The sequence below is a fragment of the Perca fluviatilis genome, chromosome 17 (genome assembly GCF_010015445.1).
Source record: "Perca fluviatilis chromosome 17, GENO_Pfluv_1.0, whole genome shotgun sequence".
NCBI classification, from domain to species: Eukaryota; Metazoa; Chordata; class Actinopteri; order Perciformes; family Percidae; genus Perca; species Perca fluviatilis.
Window position 1 is genome coordinate 18632572 of NC_053128.1, and position 18551 is coordinate 18651122.

Consider the following 18551-nt stretch of genomic DNA (forward strand, 5'->3'; position numbering starts at 1 on the left):
TGTAAAGATTAAAGATGAAATACTTATGAATGCAGTTTCTGTGTTGGATATGTAATAGTGTCATTGTGTTTGAAATATGCTGCAAACATAAGCTTTACATAAGACAAACTACATTAGGACATTTCAAAAATGTATTTAAATCAACATATGTTTTTATGAACAGCAAATATTGCTGTATTCAGTATAAAATAACTGAATATTTGTGCTACTATTCACCATGTGTTTACACAGTTTTAAAGACTGAAAGATTAAAGTCTCGGAGTATGAGCCATCACATACCTATCATGGTGTGTAGGATGTGAGAGAAAAACAAAGCCTGTTATTCAGTTTTTGACTTTTTCTTGTGTGAATACAGAGCCAGCAGGAGGCTCAGGTGCAGCAGACAGAGACAATCCCTTCACATTCAGACGGGAATAGACCTGTCAGTCCTGTAAACCCTTGAAGAACCAACCAGTGGAACCACATGCGGCTCTCTCAGCACGCACCGCACTTATCTGTTGTGAACCAGGGTGGAAAGATAGTAACATAGGGCATTGTCGTGCAAAATATAGGCATTCTCAACTGGTAATGTGTTTTCTGAGGGTTTGCTTGCACAAAACATTCATCACATTTCAGTGATTCATACAGCTGCTTCTGAATAAAAAGTCAGGGTGTGTGCTTCTGGGTTGAAATGAATGAATATGTGTGCTGCCTGTAACTCTCTCTGTGGGATGGATCATTTCCAGAAACTAGATTTTCCTTCAATCCATTGTCAGTTTTTAAATAATATGTATGGGGGGGGGGGGTGTATACTCCCCATAAATCTTTGGCCTTCACAAGATTCTTCAAAAAAAAAGTCTTTGCAAATATGTTAATATAAGGTCAACGTGCATTGTGAGTAAAAAGGTACTTTGCTTTGAGTTGGATTTGCTGTGGTCAGCTAATGTCATTTTGTAACTTACTTTACTGTTACTTTATTTTAGACTGATAAGCTCCAAGTTTGTGATTTAAATAGAAATAGTTTGAAATTTTGACAAACATAACCATATTCCTTCTTGCTGAGAGTTAAACATAACCATATTCCTTCTTGCTGAGAGTTAGTTGAGAAGATAGATACCACAGTCATGTCTGTACGAGAAATATGAAGCTACAGCCAGCAGAGGATTATTTTAGTTTAGCATAAAGACAGAGGGATACAGCTAGCCTGGCTCTGTCCAAATCCACCTACCAGCAACTCGAAAGGTCACTAATTAACACATTATATCTTATTTGTTTAATCTGTACAAAAACTTGAGCGTAAAGGGACAAATTGGAATTTCACAGAGGGTAATGTGCTGGATTATTTCTTTACTGGGAGCAGTTACTTCCTTGAGTCTTGGCGCTACAGTGAGGTTACCAGGAAACCAGCGGAGACTCCAGGGGGAATAAGTGAGCTGTAGACATGCAGGTGTATTTTACCTTTCCCCCTGCGTTCAGTCCATGCTAAGCTATACCCGTCTGGCTGTAGCTTCATATTTACGCAAGACAAGATAAGATAAGATAAGATCATAATGTATTTATTCCAAAGAAAATGGCTGCACAGTGCAGATACAAAGAGTGCAATTATTATTATTATTATTATTATTATTATTATTATTATTTACATTTATATATTCAGGGAAGGTTCATTGAAAGGAAGCCTCTCTTTTGCAGGAATGCCCTGATCACATTCACACAGTTACACATTCATACCTGGAAGCTGCCCAGTACAACCACAGTCTGATCTTGACACTGAGCAGCTCCACTGGGGTAAGGGCCTTGCTCAAGGGTGGTAATGAGGGAGGGGCAAGTGCTGCTCTTTTACTTTCCGCACCGCTGGTGCTCACCTGTGGCGTGCACACACACACACACACACACACACACACACACACACACATAGTAAACATATACTTATAATCTGCACACACATTTCACTAAATTCATGTTTGATTATGAACTGCTGACTATAACTGCATGAAATATGCTTGGTACCAAGTAGCCTGAGGCTTAATTCAATTTTTCAGTATCAGTCCCTCACCTTCCATTTAGCCCACTATGCTGAGGCGCCCCATAGTGGCAAAGAGCTCAAGAGCCTCACTTGTTGCGATACTTTTTATTTTTAATCTGTTAAGCATGCAAGCTTTTATATTTGTCCAAACGCATTTTGGGTTGTGTCAAAATGTATCATACAGACTGGTAGAGTGCATAAAGGGAAGATAATCACATTTGGAAATGGTCAATCGACTCCGCTGTGACAGAGGCAGCAGCAGTATGGTGTGTGTGTGTGTGTGTGTGTGTGTGTGTGTGTGTGTGTGTGTGTGTGTGTGTGTGTGTGTGTGTGTGTGTGTGTGTGTGTGTGTTTGTGCGCGCGCGCGCGCGCTTTGTGAGAGCCCAAATGAGGCTGGAGCAGACAGTTGGAGAGAGAGAGGATCACTGCCTCATTCAGCGTGTCTGTATCAGACGAGAAGGGGGTCACCCAGGATTCCCTTGACTCGCTCTCCAGGAAATAATAAGATCTAGTTTGTAGCCTACCTCGTTTATCGGATACTATCAGCTCGTAAGCGCTGCCGTTTAGATCGTATTATCGATTCGTTTTTTTTAAGAAGATGCCGAAACGGGGAAGAAAAGTGAGGCAGATTATGTCATGAATAAACAGTTTAGAAAAACAAGAGGCGCTGTAGAAATCAGTGAAACCCATAGCGAAAAGGTCGATTAAGTACAAATATTTGTAAAAATGAATTTATCATCTTACTTTCTTTTATAATGCAGGATATATACGTGGATAGAAGAATGACAAAGTAGCTTTTTTATATTTTTGATTGCATCAGTTATAATAATAGCTAATCAATATCTGAATAGTCATCAGGCTATGAAGTATAATTTTTATGTGTCATTTTCTATGAAATGGCATGCCTTATTTGCTTTATTCCTTGCTTACAGTAATCTGCTACAGGCTATGCATTTAAATCAAAGGCGATTTACAAGCTGCGTTCTTGGTTAAAAACGCAGCCGAACGTAACGTGATTGTGTTCATATTAGTATTATCGAGAATATAAAAAAGACGAGCGTTGAACTTTGAAAAAAAAGGGGGAGGGGGGAGGGTTTACTGTTAAATTTGTTTATCAGGAACAGTAGCAAATGGTCTGTCTTGAATCTCCGGAGAGCTAAGATATATGAAGATCGCGACACAGTTGGTTTTCCCTCGCAGAAATGCCAGTGCGTGCTGTGACCACCAGGTTCATGTACAAGGGACTTTGCACTATTCCAGATGTCCTGTCTTACCGGACCCCTGTTATCCTGCCCGAGGATGAGGTTGAAGGTGAGTCTTGTTTGTTTAGTCGGTTGGATTGTGATTGCATGTTCTTAATGTAATGTTAAATAGTTGTTAACATTTAAATGCAATGTCCACCTGACAAACTAGTTCAGCACCCTGGAGAGCTCCAGCCGGTGTGCGCTTCTTTTTCTGATTCACAAATCTGACTGGACACTTTCTTCTGGTAAAAAATAAAAAAAGCTTCAGTAGTACAGATGTTCATCATTACCTTTAGGGTTTAAATGTCCCACAAAATCTGGGATACATAGACAAACTGTATGTTGACATATTTATCTCTGTTTCTGTCATATTTTTCTGCATGTTGCTGCTTCTGATTTTTGGAAAAAAAACGACACAAACACCAAACAGTATATTTTTTGTCATTTGTACATCAATTCAAAATGTCACATCATCCTCTAATAATTACAATAAATAGCTAATAATCCTCACGATTTTTAAGCATATACAGTGCACCACACATGCCAAGTTCTCCATACATGGACATTGTCATAAACATGTGAGTAAATTACATCTTTATACACAATGTCATACCTGCTGGCTATATCCATAACACCTGTGAGTCTTTATTGCACTGGATTTTGTTCTCATTCAGTCATTTGTTCTTGAGCCAAGAGACAAGACTTTAGGAGACAAGGCTTGAAGTCTGAAATAGAAAAAAGGGCTGTGATGAATGGCAGGCTTATAACTATAAAATGCATATTACAATACAATTTTTAGGAAATCTATGACAGATAAAGCCTCATTAATAAGATGGGAGATTGATTAATTTTGAGTCTTAAATGACATCCTCTCATCTCTTTCCGGTTTGTTTGATGTATTGCATTCGGTCATTAATTAATAAGAACGACCATTCATAGCACAGTGTTGTACTTAGGCCATTCAAAAGATTAATTGGAGCGTTATGTTTGTTCTTGCTATATAACCATAGTGCATAGCTGTTAAGAATGGAGGTTTTGTTTTGGCAAATGGTCCTCACAATGAGAAAGCACAGCTGCCAGTGATTTGGAGTGAAGCCCGGCAGACTACAATAAAGAGATAACTCAGATCAGATTTGAAATCACCAAGTCTTTTATGCGAAGGGAATTCTATTTCCCCTTCTTCTGTCTGTAGGTTGCCCGAGCCCACAAGTGGCTGCCTGCCCTTCCTTTGAGCCACTCATTTGACATTGAAAATCCACTAACTGCAATGACGACATAAATATAATTAAAAGGTTGGCCATGAAAAAGCAAGAATTTAGAGCAACAGTAAAGTGTGAGGGTTGTGTGTTGCACGAGAAGCCATGCAGTCAATGACAATACAGCTTTCAGTTAATGGAGAAATCGTTTCAAAGTGTAGTTTACTAATTGTCATTAAATATTCAGAACAGAACCGAGACAGCCCATTCAACCGTGAATGTTTTTACCCAGGGAAGATTCAATGAGCACATAATGCACTGCTACATTTATATGGCCTCAAACCTCAGCAGTGCCCAGGGTAAACAATGCTCTACCTTTTGTCTGCTTGTAGTTGTTGAGGGAGGTATGAGAGTTTCAGAAAAACCTCTTCCTATTACAGATCCTCAGACAGACTGAATCAGTAACCTCCCACTTACTGACAACAACTACCCTTTACACTACAACTGCTTCACCTTAACGCACAGCGTGGGAGCTGCTATTGTAGGTCTGTGAACAGCACTGCGGACCGGTGTTTCTGAGTGAAAATTGCTTCCCTTTTTCTCAGAGCTCTGCAAATCAGCCAATAAATATTGTTTCAACCCCAAAATCTTTAATTACTGCGGGGCAGAAGTTCCCTAATTGCTCAACTAATGTAATTACTCTCCCTAATCAATTTATGATAATAGCTTTTTCCTAGTAAGGTGTATATTTACACCCAGTGTAATTTTGGATCATCAGAGAAACAGATTACAACCCATCACTGAACTGCTATATATTAAGCTTTAGGAGATGACTACATAAATCACACTAGAAATATGCACAGTAATGGTAGTAGTAGTAGTGTCTTCATTTTGACTTCATAGAATCCAGACCAACAAGATGAATAATTCTGAGACATTAATCCTGACAGCAGTTCAGATTACAGATTTTATATAGGTCTATTATTATCTGGTCACTATACCCTGTTTTCTTAAATGCATTATTTTGGTTTTACTCTCTATTGTAGTTTTATATTAACTTTTACCTAAATCATTCTGTATCACCTACACATTGTCCAATGTGATGGTTCAAATATAATAACTCTTCTTATAAGCATTTTCACCTTACAAAGTGATAATAATAAAGACACATTTTGCAAGTAGAGACCATGAAACCTAAAAAAAGTGAGCACAAACATCTGTGATTTCTGTGATTAAATCAACAAGAATTTCTCTTGGTGACATTGTTGCAGAGACATGCTGACTACCATTTTTGTGCCCACTGATAAACACAACACACAAGGACAAAAGGACATTGCCAAGAGACAGCGCATGTCAGACTTTGAACAGTATATGAAACACACTGCCCTCGATAAACAGATGAAAGAGTTTAGCTCAGTTTCGCCTTCAGGTAAAACTGTGAAGAACGAGAATATTAAACAGATTATAATGAGATGCACAACATATTTTATTAGTGACAAAGGTGTTTGATACTGTATCTGCATGGAACAGGTGACAAGTTACAATTAGGTTGACTTACATGTAAATTAGCCACACTTGGGTGGCTAATTGGGTGAACAATGATGAACTGGTAGGGAAGGTGAGAGCTCCCGCAAAGAAAAATACATCTCTCACCTCTTGAGATCAGAAAAGACAATGTTACATATCAAAACATCTTTCTTGAGGGCATTAACAATATCAATATCAATCACTTTGATGTTTAAGCAACCAGCGACCACCTCGGTTTAATGCTGAAGCCAATGCCGGAAGTGCCTTGAGCTGCAGTTTCTCAAATGGCAACTAGATGCTGTTTCAGTAGTCTGGCTCAAAGGATGAACATGTGAAAAAGCCTGACACATGTTGCTCCCCTCTGACCATTCCCGCTATTGGGGCTTAGCATCGCCCAGGAAAGTTGTAAATGGTTTAAAGAAATGCAAACAAGCCAGAGCGTTTTTTTCCCTATCACAGAATAGATAGGTGGTGTAGCCAGACCATAATGCAGCGCTGACACAGTGCTGTGGAGACTACTGTTTCAGTAACACTCTGCCAGTATTCAACTAACTGAGACAACTCCAAGTTCTTTTATTGAAGACATTCTTGCAGAATTTTTTTTCTTCTGCAAGACATAAGGGCCTCAATGGATGACTTAATATTCTATAATGTGTGTCTTGGTGGCATTTAAAAAAATATTTTTTAATCTGACATTTTATGTGGATCATAATCATATCTGCAATATTAAATGTATTTACCATTAACCAAATTGGACATTGGCTGCAATATTTAGAGAAATCTTTATAGCAAATACATTAACAGACAACTACAGACGATTGCACTGACTGGAGACACTATTGTTTATACTGGGCGAGCTTTAGGGAGGATGATTAAGTAATCCCAGCTCTTAATGGAACTGCAGTTTCCAGGGAATGTTTTTCGAACAGATGGTTGCTAGGTGGGCAGGGTCAGTGGCAAGGATTCCTGCCCTTTTCTTGTCCTTGTGTCATGCAGTTGTCATAAACCATGACGTGTCTTCAAACCATTACTGCGAGCAACTGTATTACTGCTTCTTCTAAAACAGTGCATATGCTTATATATGTGAAGCCTAACCCTCTTATCCAAAACCTGATTAGTTTGAGCTGTAATTATACAATCTTATAAATGGTTTACTTTGGGCATTGGTTGTTACCCTAAGTAGTCTCTCTGTTATGGATATCTCAGTGGAAGAAAATTACTATTTTTTCACCAATGCTGCTTATTTATGCCAGTGACATAGCAGCCATCACTATATTATTCATGTTCAACACATCCGTTTATGTGTGTATTTACCCTGTGTGAAAGAGTTAAACTCACTAAGCATGCTTTTGTAAATGTCTATGTCTATGAACATTATGCTGTGCCAAGTGTGTGTCCATATTTAATGAGTGCAATATTAAAACCAAGGTCCAGGGCCAAGTTCAGCCCATTATACGTGAATGACTGAGATAACTGAATACATCCAAGATACTTTGACTAAAATACATTGACATTTCTTCACAACCTTTGATAATTACAATCACAAATTAAAACAAACCCATTTTATGACAAGACAATATAATAATTATATCAATTAACTTCTATAATTATGTCAATACTACAATTACTAAAATACACACCAAAGCTTACAATAAACTGGCACACAAAGTGCACATACGCTGCACCTGGTGTGTTGAAACTGATGAGATTCTCGTTTTACGGCTCAACAGTCATGACTTCCCAGCAGTTACACTCTTGGAGGTCTCTTTGAGTTTGTATCACTCCTCGGTGGATCGCTGACAGAGGAGGTGAACAGTATTTATAGATCACAGTCAGCAGGAGAATCCCCCAGACGTTAGGCATTGTAGCAGAGTGTAGACCGTCTTCCACTTTGTATGCAAAGCTGTCTGCTTTTGTGCTTACAATTGTGTTTTTTGCTGCAATGTTTACTGTGTGTGTGTGTGTGTGTGTGTGTGTGTGTGTGTGTGTGTGTGTGTGTGTGTGTGTGTGTGTGTGTGTGTGTGTGTGTGTGTGTGTGTGTGTGTGTGTGTGTGTGTGTGTGTGTGTATGTGTGTGTGTTACTTTATTACAGTTGTCAGGGATCTATAACTGTAAGTATACTGTACACAGAGAGTTTTATTTGTCAGGCAAGATTCATAGTGGGTGGAGTTGCTCTTCGTACTCTGTGTTTATTTAGTTTTTTGATATTTTCACAGCAAACCAACAACAACAAGGTTAAAAAACTACAGACTTGACATGCTTGGTTGTACAAGTATTTGCCGCAGCTTAAATGTGGCTTCCTCTGTTGTCAATGACAAATGTGTGGTCATCACTGTAACAACGATCATTTACATCATCCGAGTTGGGAAGCATTTTGACACAAAGCAAATCTTAACTGATCAAAACTTAACTTGGACAAAAACATAAAATCTATTCTACTATTATCCTTCAATATAACTGGGAGGTAAGAAGAGCTGCAGGTCAAGTTACCCACAAAGATTCAACTTGAGGCTCTAGCAAACACAGTAAATTGAAGGGTTCACATGATGCCAAAATGTGATGGGCCTGTGCTAATCTCAAACAGCCACCCCTCTGTCTCACTGTAGGACATATGGACATATTCTTAACAGATAAACAGTAAACAAGACCTTGCACTGCAAATAACAGCATTTTAATCAGCCTGTTTCCTTGTTTTTAACTTTACCATTATTTATCATTATTTATTATATCATGAAAAGTGTGAGCGATCTGGCCAGGAGAAGCAGCTTCATAAAGACATATAAAGGTTACAGATGAACAAGCAATGACAATACATATTATAGCAATGAGATCAGTTGAAGTAAAATCTCTACTGACAATAAGTCATTTGATTTTGAAACAGCAGCAACTGCTAATGAAGTCAACCTCTAATTGATTTGTCTAATTGCAACTTTCCCAAAGAGATCAGGTCATGTAATTTCAACTGAGCCTGCAAAGAGCTGCAGGTAGTGGAAGTTTTGAATACTTTTGACAGCAGGAGTTGTTTTATCTGCAGGGCTTGTGTAGCACGTCTTCACACCGTCTCCAGTGACTGTGTGTGTTGTTTATAAATGTAATAATGTGAAGATGCAATAAATCTGTAGCAAAGAAAGACAGGTGTAAAAGTGTGGGACCTGTTATGATGGGGTGATTTATCTTTTTTACTATGTGTACGTGTTAAAACGCTCCACAGGGGCAACAAATTATGGTATGGTGAATCATGTCTTGTCGCATCATGATTCATCATATTGTATTTTTGACTAATTCAGTTCACACCGAATCAGTTGAAATTGTATGAACGGTGTGTATCCAGTGTGACACGTCTGTGATATTTTGCAAAAGCCTGGTGCTTGTGCAGATTCAATCAAAGTGTGTATGAATGAGGTATTCAGTACAGTATTTAATTCTAGAGCATCCATACAAGTTAAGCATAGACTTGAAGCTACTGCAAGGAGTTACCTAATTGTCAGATTTTATCTTACGTATTTTGGGGTTCATAGTCAGGCAGAAATATCAGTTGAATTTTGCTTAGAACAAGAAAATCATGTTCTTAGCAGTTGCTGCCCAATTTAGAGGTATTTTCACAGCCCTTAATATTTATTTGTATGTTTGCATTACTCTGACGGTATTTGTATAATATGTATACATTTAGTGAATGGAGCTCTCTGAGCTGCACAGCATTTTTATTTTTGTAGCCTCTGGTTAATGTGATTCACATGTTTTTCGCCTTTCATTATCAGAGTGAAGGAGTCATTGGTGTAATCATGTCATTATTGATAACCACCTGGGAGGGGCTCTTATTTAATGAAAAGAGTCTAATTCATCTCTCAGTGAATAATGTTATCCTCCTTTTAACCAATTTTTGGTAACTACTTCAGTAAATAGCCTTTTGATAAGAAAACCCTTTTCTTCATTTAAGGAAAACACAAAACCCCACAATCTTTACTTTTAAGCGGAGAATGTTGATTAGGGCAAGTGACACTCATAGTATTTTCTCACCTCTGGACTTGAATACTGAGGTTTCTGTAAAAATGTACTTAACTTAGGATTTTATTTGAGATAACATTGTTTGGTTCCTCATTCAAAAGACAACACCTGTTTCCCCTGAACCCAACACATTTTCCAGTATCTTCTCCAATGCATAGGAATGATGCAGACAAGCTATGTTTTAGGTACTTTCTTTCCCCTTATAGCATTCATAGCAAATTTACAGAAACGTCCGGTTTCACAGAAACTTCCAGTTCAGCTAATGACTGATTAGGCAGAAAGCAAGGAGAGCCCTTTCTTGAAATATGGCTAAAACTTTGAAAAAAACGGAGATATGTATTTCATATTGTTATTTGAAATTTAAAATTCAACTAAAAAGTAAAGCTGTGTATCCAAGCAAACATAACATAAGAAATAGTAGGACTAGCAGCAAGCTAATGCTAGCCACTTCAATGCTACACGTGTCTCAGTTGAAATAGTGGGACCACCAGCAAATGCACAGAGCTTGGACAGCTCTGTATGTTTAGAAATATTGTCAACATTGTGACACTGATTCGAATTGTGATATTGGAAAACAAATGGCTGAACAACATGATATGCAGTCTGCTGTCTTGAAATTCTCTGAAGTCCTCTCAGCAAGTGAAATAATGTAAGGGACACCAAATGTGGCATCAAACTGTGATAATGTACCAAAATGCATTTGATACTTTAACACGCACCATTAGGTACACACATCTTTTCAGTTTAGTCACAGAATATATTTCAATTCATAATAAGTAGTTTGCTTCGGATCCCCTGTTGTGGCATCTTTAATTACAGCTTGGCCACTTACATAAAAAATAAAAGTAGAGGTGATGTAAAACATCATCTTTCTCTTAATGTCATGTTGGTCTATGACATGTCTTCATCTGGCTCAAAGCCATTATTTAAAATGTCCCCAATTATTTAGGTGAGCGAGCTTCCATGGCCTTTCCGCCCCTGCTTGTGGCACAGACACTGCCAAAGTGCAGCGGTGAGCTTCTTGGCATTAGCCCTCGCCATGGACTATTTCCATGGATGTTTTTAGCTGCACCAACAACCCGCATGAATCACTCTGTTGGTCGGTCAGAAAGGTCAGTCTGATCTGTTGCTCCTCATGTTTTAGCTCACTTGGAAGGTCATCAGACTTTTAAGTCCTGTGTTTAGATCTCAGTGTTGGCAGCAGTGGCTCTTTGATGTATGGGACACTTAAATTCAAGCTTATTACAAAAAAAATTGTATACAGAATACGCTCCTAAATGTACAAGTGTCCTTATGGGGGAAGTTTGGGATTGGGGCAAGAAGTAAACTGTGAGGATGGGGAGCACATGCTAAAAAATAAGTGAAAGACAGATGATAATCAGTAGGTCAAATAAGCTAAAACAAACTGCTCTATGTTGCAGAATAAATAAACATAAATAAGACAGTTTTCTCTCCAGGAAACAATCAGCATAATGATTCTGTTGGCAGCTGTTTGTCTCACCTGCCATGAAATTGACAGTCAATATTTCATTTTGTTCTTGCATGGCAACATTTGATGAATTGCTCATATCATTTTTGTTTGTGTAAACTCAAAAAGGCGGTTTAATGTAATATCATTCTATGTCATTTGGTTTCTATACTTTTGGCCTCAATTGACCCAATCCTACAACAATGGTAATCCAGGATTCACTGAAGGGCATCTATATCTATAGCAATATATTCTTGTGCAACAAAAACAAATATTTCTTCTGCAGCCCCCCGGAATTTTTTTCAAGATGATGCAGCACCTGTCACCAGGATGTAAAGAATGCACATTATCAGAAATGAAAAAGAGATTACTGACTGATTTAGAAAAGGCAGCTACACACTAATGACACAATGCACATTTGTTTGGACCATCCATAAAACCAGTGTGCAACAAATAATGCTGCCTTCATCAGATTTGTATCTGACAGGACCTGAGTTTTTCAGTTACATACTTTAGCTGGAAAGCTGTAGCTTTGTTATTGTTAATTGACATATGTCATGTCCAAAATCAGAGCTTTATTTAACTAACTTTTGCCTTTACATCTGAAGCCAACAATTACAATACAGTATGTTGCAAGCTTCATATAATCTAATCTAAACCAAATAAATTATCTTACTTGTCATATTCATTATCTTTACACAGTATGATTATTATTATGATTTTGATGTCCATGTCAATGACCTCTCCAACACATATACCAAATAATTAGTTTTCTATTTGTAGAATCTGATTTGTGACAGATTTGCCATTGTGGACACACCCATGACCATGTTTTACCCTTGGCTTGACTCTGAACACCGATGACGTATTTAGTTTGACTCATTGCTACAGTCCGTGCCACTATCTCAAAGACTACAGACACTCTAAAACATTCTGACATATTGGTCATAAAAGATGTAAGTCACAGATAATATTTAACTACGTTTTATCAGTCAATATATTGTCACTGACTTGAACAATAACTTATTTCACACCAATATTAATGATTTGCTTGAAAGTGTTAAACAAGTTAGTATTTCAGTTTAAACTCTGACATTTTTATCCTCCTATCAGCAGAATCAACCCTAAAAGGTTTGGTCATACAGACCTTGTTTACTTGCGGCTGCAGGGGGAATGCTGAATTAATTTTTAAAAATCCTGTGATTACATACAGTACAAGGATATCCATGGTCTGGCCCTGACTTAAGATAACCGAGCTGATGCAGACAGAGCAGTGCAGGGTTACTCTGATCAAGGACTCACAGTCGAGCAAAAGCTGAGTCTGTGAAAACTGGTAAAGGTGAGTTTTCACCAAATCTCACCTTTACCAGTTTTCTTTTTTTAAACAACAATGGTGGCGGTTCTGTAGTATCTTGTGTATACTCTTTGTACGTTTGTATGTACTGTATGTACTATGTCTACTGCATATCTAAATGCATCTGTTTCATGATTGTAGTTTGCAGGCATGTGCAAAATGCATTGTTGTTGTCCTCAAAATACTGCATAATGATGCTTTTAAAATAATTTATCAATATCCACTATGACATGAACAAGTCGGACATGATAATGTCAAAAACAATTATGTGATATTATTACCTTTGTGAAGCTTATAATGATCAGTTTGTGTTGAGACTGTATCAGAAATGTGTTGCACCATATGGTGTGTTGACCTTCTGCATTATTAAAAAAAAAGCACTTACATGTGGCACTTTGTAGTTGGCTTATTTGAAGCTAATGTACTTCTACGTGATTCTTGCTGTTCTGAGTTTGTACCTTAAGGGTTGAATGCATTTATTGGAAGTCACTTTAGATAAAAGCGTCTAAATTGTAATGTAATGTAATGCATTCCAGTATAAAAGAACTTTAAAAAAAAACAGACGATAAATTAAATATGAGATTGTAATGGACCTACCTTTTCAGAGCCGTCAAGAAGTATTTTTTGTCCCTAGAGTGTAATTTAAAAAATAAAAGATTCCCTCCACATGGTGTGACACAATCAGTAGTCCAGCCGCTGCTCAGCTGGCTCAGTGAATGAATTATTTGTCACTGGCACCAGGGGTCATGACATTGAATCTAGGGTGGTGCTGAAGGAAGATAACAAAACTCAAGCAGCACTGCTGTAATTTAGACAAATATGTTGTCTCTGATATGTCAGAGTACAGACAGTGATACTTGTTCAGAAGGACCCCAATGAATGTACCAAAGACCAAACGCCTCTTGCAACAGTTTCTTCTATTTAGGCTATAGTCTGTCACTGTGGGCTATCACTTGTAAACTTCTGTCATTCATGTACACAAGATGGATGGTCAGTGCTTATCTACTTGTGGGCTTGAATTCAAATTACAGCAGGTGCTTTCCCAATCACATAATTGCATGCAAATTTCAGATTAGTCTATGTTTTATTATGTTAATGTTTAATGATGTAGACTGACCTGGAAGAGGCACTTGGCTATGTCCCTGTCCCACTGTTAATTGTTAATTCCAATGTTCATTTATTTTTTTTCTCTTCCAACTCAATATTTTTTTCTGAATTTCATTCTTGTATATTTAAGGATCTACATTAAAAAGAGCCAACGGGGTTCTATGCCTTTGATGTGCAATTGCTCTTTTTTACCACTTCAAACAGAATACTGTAATGCAGGGTGAGGACAGGAGCCAAATGGCAATGTTAATGCATTATTTCCCAAAAATTGTAGTTAATGATAAACACATTAATCTGCTCACTGCCTTCTGTCACAATCAATTGTGCTGTGGCTAACAGGTGTAGGCTGTGAAGGTGCCTGTTAGTATACATCTATAGCAAACAAAGCCAGGCAACAAAATAGAATACATGTTAATATACACAGGGGCCACACTTTAACTATTCATTCTATTTATCTATTATAATGCAACTCAGGAAAATACTACTGTGCACGTATAGTATATAAATAGTCTCCGTGGTGCTGAAACATTCAACTACAGTCTCTCTCTCTCTCTCTCTCTCTCTCTCTCTCTCTCTCTCTCTCTCTCTGTCTGTCAGTCTATTGTGCTGAAGCGATTGAACCTGTCCCTGCTTTTAATGAGGATTGGTGGATCAGAACTTTTGACAGTGACTGTAACTCCTCCTGTGAGCACCCATGAGTGGAGGCTGGTGTATAAACACATAATGATTAGAATAAGTCTTTCTAGTTGAAGCTGTAATTGCTTACAACCATTGAATCTTAATAAACACTTAGCTGCGTACAACTATTACAGCTTGTTATAGACCTGTATTTAATGTTTCTATACTGCTTATAAATGCTGAATAGCTTACCCTGCCATGTCTCTTACTCTCAGCCCCAAGTCCATTTGTTCATTCTAAAGACCAAAATGTCTAAAAATGGCAAATGTTCTCAAATAGGAGTAAATAGTGCATTTGTTGGGGACTATTTTCATCTGTGGATTTGGTGCAGTAGTAGGCACTTACAGCAGCAGGACCGCGTATGTGGACTTACTCAAAATAAACCACAATTTTCATCGTAATAAAGGAACAACTAATTAATTTGTTTATAATCGTTTTTGGACACACAGTTGGGCTCTATAGTATAAGGAATAAGCTACAATATATCAGGATTTGGCTATTCGCCATATTCAAATATTCCTACTGATTTAAACGTTTACACAATTTAAATCAACATATTAAAATGATCCAGCCTGCTGTTGCTCATATTGTGAAGTTGTATGTGAATAATCCATATAAACATGCTATGCCTCCTTCCTCTCCACTCTTAATATAATTACTGCCCTTCTTCTCCCAACAGAGATACGTGAGGCTTTCAAAGTTTTTGACCGAGATGGGAATGGTTTCATCTCAAAGCAGGAGTTGGGGATGGCCATGCGCTCACTGGGCTACATGCCCAATGAGGTGGAGCTGGAGGTTATCATCCAAAGACTTGATATAGATGGTACGTTTCTTTCTCTCTCTCTCTCTCTCTCTCTCTCTCTCTCTCTCTCTCTCTCTCTCTCTCTCTCTGAATCAGCAAGTTCAAAAGACTGTTGCATATAATCAAACATATGAGTTATATAGTGGCATGTTTGTATTTCTGTCCATTTGATCAGGTGACGGTCAAGTTGGCTTTGATGAATTTGTCACATTGCTTGGTCCTAAACTCTCTGCTGCTGGAATGCCTGATAAGTTCCACGGAGCAGACTTTGATTCAGTGTTTTGGAAGGTATATGTTGTCATCAGTATCATCAATCAAGTCTATGACTTTTCCTTTATCCGTGTCCATTAATCCACTCTCTTTCCTCTTTTGAGTAAGTTTCCCTTCTGGCTTTTCTGTTGTTGCGTGATACCGAGCCATCTGTTTCAATTAAAATTACTAAACAGAAATGATTATTATTATGCATTATATTCTATGTGCTTCTTTGATGATACATTTCCAAATGGCCTTGACATACTACACCATTCTGATAATTACAGTACGTCACATGCAGTATCTTCATATCCTTGCATTTAGTTTACCAGGAGTTACCCTGTACTACCAATGTATATTATTTTCCTACAACTTATATGCGTCACTGAGGGCCTTTGAGACCAAAGTCTTTTCTCTGCTAATTAAACTTTTCTTGGTGTTTTATGTACCCAGTGTGACATGCAGAAACTTACTGTGGATGAGCTTAAGAGACTGCTTTACGATACTTTCCGTGACCACCTCACCATGAAAGACATTGAGAACATCATCATGACTGAGGAGAGCCACCTGAACAGTCCTGAGTCCCATGTTGACATTGACAGTATGTTGCATACAGATTTTATTTCACATGTTGTTCAAACATTTTTAAAGCTCTGTTAAGACACTCAGATGTGCTAATATTTTTTTCTTCTTCTAAATCTTTCCACAGCAAGCCCAACACAACAGGAAAAACACACATGTGTGCGTAAAAGCCTGATTTGTGCCTTCGCCATTGCATTTATCATCAGCGTTATGCTCATTGCAGCAAATCAAATGCTCCGCAGAGGAATGAAGTAAATACTAAACCAGCTGTCTACAAAGAGATTTAAGGACGGACAATGAAGAAACAAACATTAACCAAAATACTTGACTGTTTTTGGTTTTGTTTAATGTTTTCAATACCAACAATGATGCCATCACAGCTTCTCTCTTTATTGGACCAAATTACTGTATGTCAGACAGTGGTTTCCACAAATCATAGCATACCATCATAAAAAAAGAAAAAGAATGAAAGACATTTCAAGGGCTGATTATTATGCTACAAGATTGATTCAAATTTCTGATGTTTTCTAAGCAATTCGATATGAAAGTAGACTGTAGAAGTATGTCCTGTAGCAATGGATGTGCGGTGTCTGTGAAAACAATTAATGTTGTTGATGAGAACCCAATAATCATATTATATTATATTAAAAAGCAATACACATGTGTTGATGGGCTGCATATTAAGAAGCTTTAAATCACCTACAAAAGCATATAAATGACTGGGTACTGCCTATTGTGTCTCTATTAAATCTTTGTTTGTTTTAGCGCCAAGATTTCCAGTCCAGAAGTCCAAGACATCTGCCATCTGTGATGTTAATCGTAACAAAAGAGTAGCCCCACTAAGTCAAAACACAAATCTGTTGAATGGAATATTTAAAGTATTTTGACAACTTTTTAGCCATGCTAGAGGCATGGCTCTAGGGATGACAATGTCAGTCTGTCAGTTGGTTGATTCACCACTTGGCCTAGACTGAAATATCTCAAAAACTGTTGGATGTATTGCCATTAAACTTTGAACAGACAACTTCTCATTCCCAGAGAATGAATGCTACTGACTTTAATGATCCCCTGGCATTTCCTGCAATGCCACCAACAAATCAAAGTTTTCAGTTATCCTGTGAAATATCTCCATATCTACTGGATGAAATGGCACAACATTTAGTATAGACATGTATGGTTCCTGAAGGATGTATCCCATTGAATTTGGTGACCCCTGATTTTTCCTCTAGCATCACCTTGATGTTGACATTTGTGGTATTGAGTGAAATGTCTCAGGATGAATTGTAATAACTTTGGTGATCCCCTAATTTTTCATCTAGCCACACTTAAATCAACCTCAGCTGTATTTTATGCTTAGTGCTACTTAGCAAATGTTAATTTCCCAAACTTTCCACCATGTCAATGAAAAGTACAATGAGAACCAAACAGTTAACAGGAATAAACTGGTGAACAAGCACAGGAACCTACCGGACAGCGCTGCTGAAAAGAACGATGGAAAGGAGAGTGGCATGTGGACACAGCCTGTGACCCTCAACCACATGCTGTGTACGCCATGTCAGCTGATCCCAGGGGCCATTTCTAAAGATGTCACGGTTTTCTAAAAAAAAATATTGGTTTGTTTTAAAGCTCACAGTGAGCCTTCTTGGCTGAACAGCTTCATTTGGAAATTGACCAGCTTTTGTTCCCAGTTAAAAAATGTATTTGTAAGAATTAAACTGAAGTGAACAGTAAAGTCCAAATAAGAGGGAAAACACAGCAAGAAATTACAAAATCTCTCTAAGAAAGATCATACAAGAGTGTGTGCATAGGCATTTAAGCAAAAAGCCCAGACTTCAAGACAAATGAGGATCACACAACTTGTTAAACGTGTTTCAGAAGAGTCAGATTCAGAGATTCAAGGTTTATTGCCACAGTAAGTTACACTTACGAGGAATTTGCCTTGGTGATTGGGGCATACATAAACAGACATATTAAACATATCATATCAATCATATACTCACAGTCTGCCAGCGATAACATGTCAAATGCTGCATATTTCAAATCTGTGCATCTAGGCACCAAAATGAGTCATAATGAGTCACACTGAAAGACAATTGATTTACTGTATGGCCTGAGCTACCTGCTGTGATTAAAGTCGATCGCCACAAGTTTAGAGCTCCAACAAAATTAATTGTAACATTTATAGCAAATAACAATGAAGGATATTCAGTTCACACGATACACATGCATGTACATTAGACAAGAAATATATGTGTGTTCTATGTGTTTAAATTTTGAAATCTGGTCTATGTATTCAAATAATTATGCAATTTGTAAAGTAATCATTGCAAA

At 37.7% G+C, this 18551-nt stretch overlaps 1 protein-coding gene across 1 annotated transcript; it reads left to right on the forward strand.

Moving 5' to 3' along the window:
- The first annotated feature begins 2454 nt into the window (after window positions 1-2454).
- On the forward strand, window positions 2455-18498 carry cabp7b (calcium binding protein 7b). Its single transcript, XM_039780121.1, has 5 exons — window positions 2455-3316; window positions 15264-15407; window positions 15562-15674; window positions 16092-16239; window positions 16348-18498. Exons 1-5 carry the CDS (start codon window positions 3208-3210, stop codon window positions 16473-16475), a joined length of 642 nt encoding a protein of 213 aa, XP_039636055.1. The 5' UTR covers window positions 2455-3207; the 3' UTR covers window positions 16476-18498.
- Window positions 18499-18551: the final 53 nt, after the last annotated feature.

Excerpts from the sequence above, each read along its gene's own strand:
- cabp7b (XM_039780121.1), top strand. The coding sequence starts at position 3,208 with ATGCCAGTGCGTGCTGTGACCACCAGGTTCATGTACAAGGGACTTTGC. Across the intron at positions 3,317-15,263 it reads GCCCGAGGATGAGGTTGAAG|AGATACGTGAGGCTTTCAAA; the intron begins GTGAGTCTTGTT and ends TTCTCCCAACAG. Across the intron at positions 15,675-16,091 it reads TTGATTCAGTGTTTTGGAAG|TGTGACATGCAGAAACTTAC; the intron begins GTATATGTTGTC and ends TTATGTACCCAG.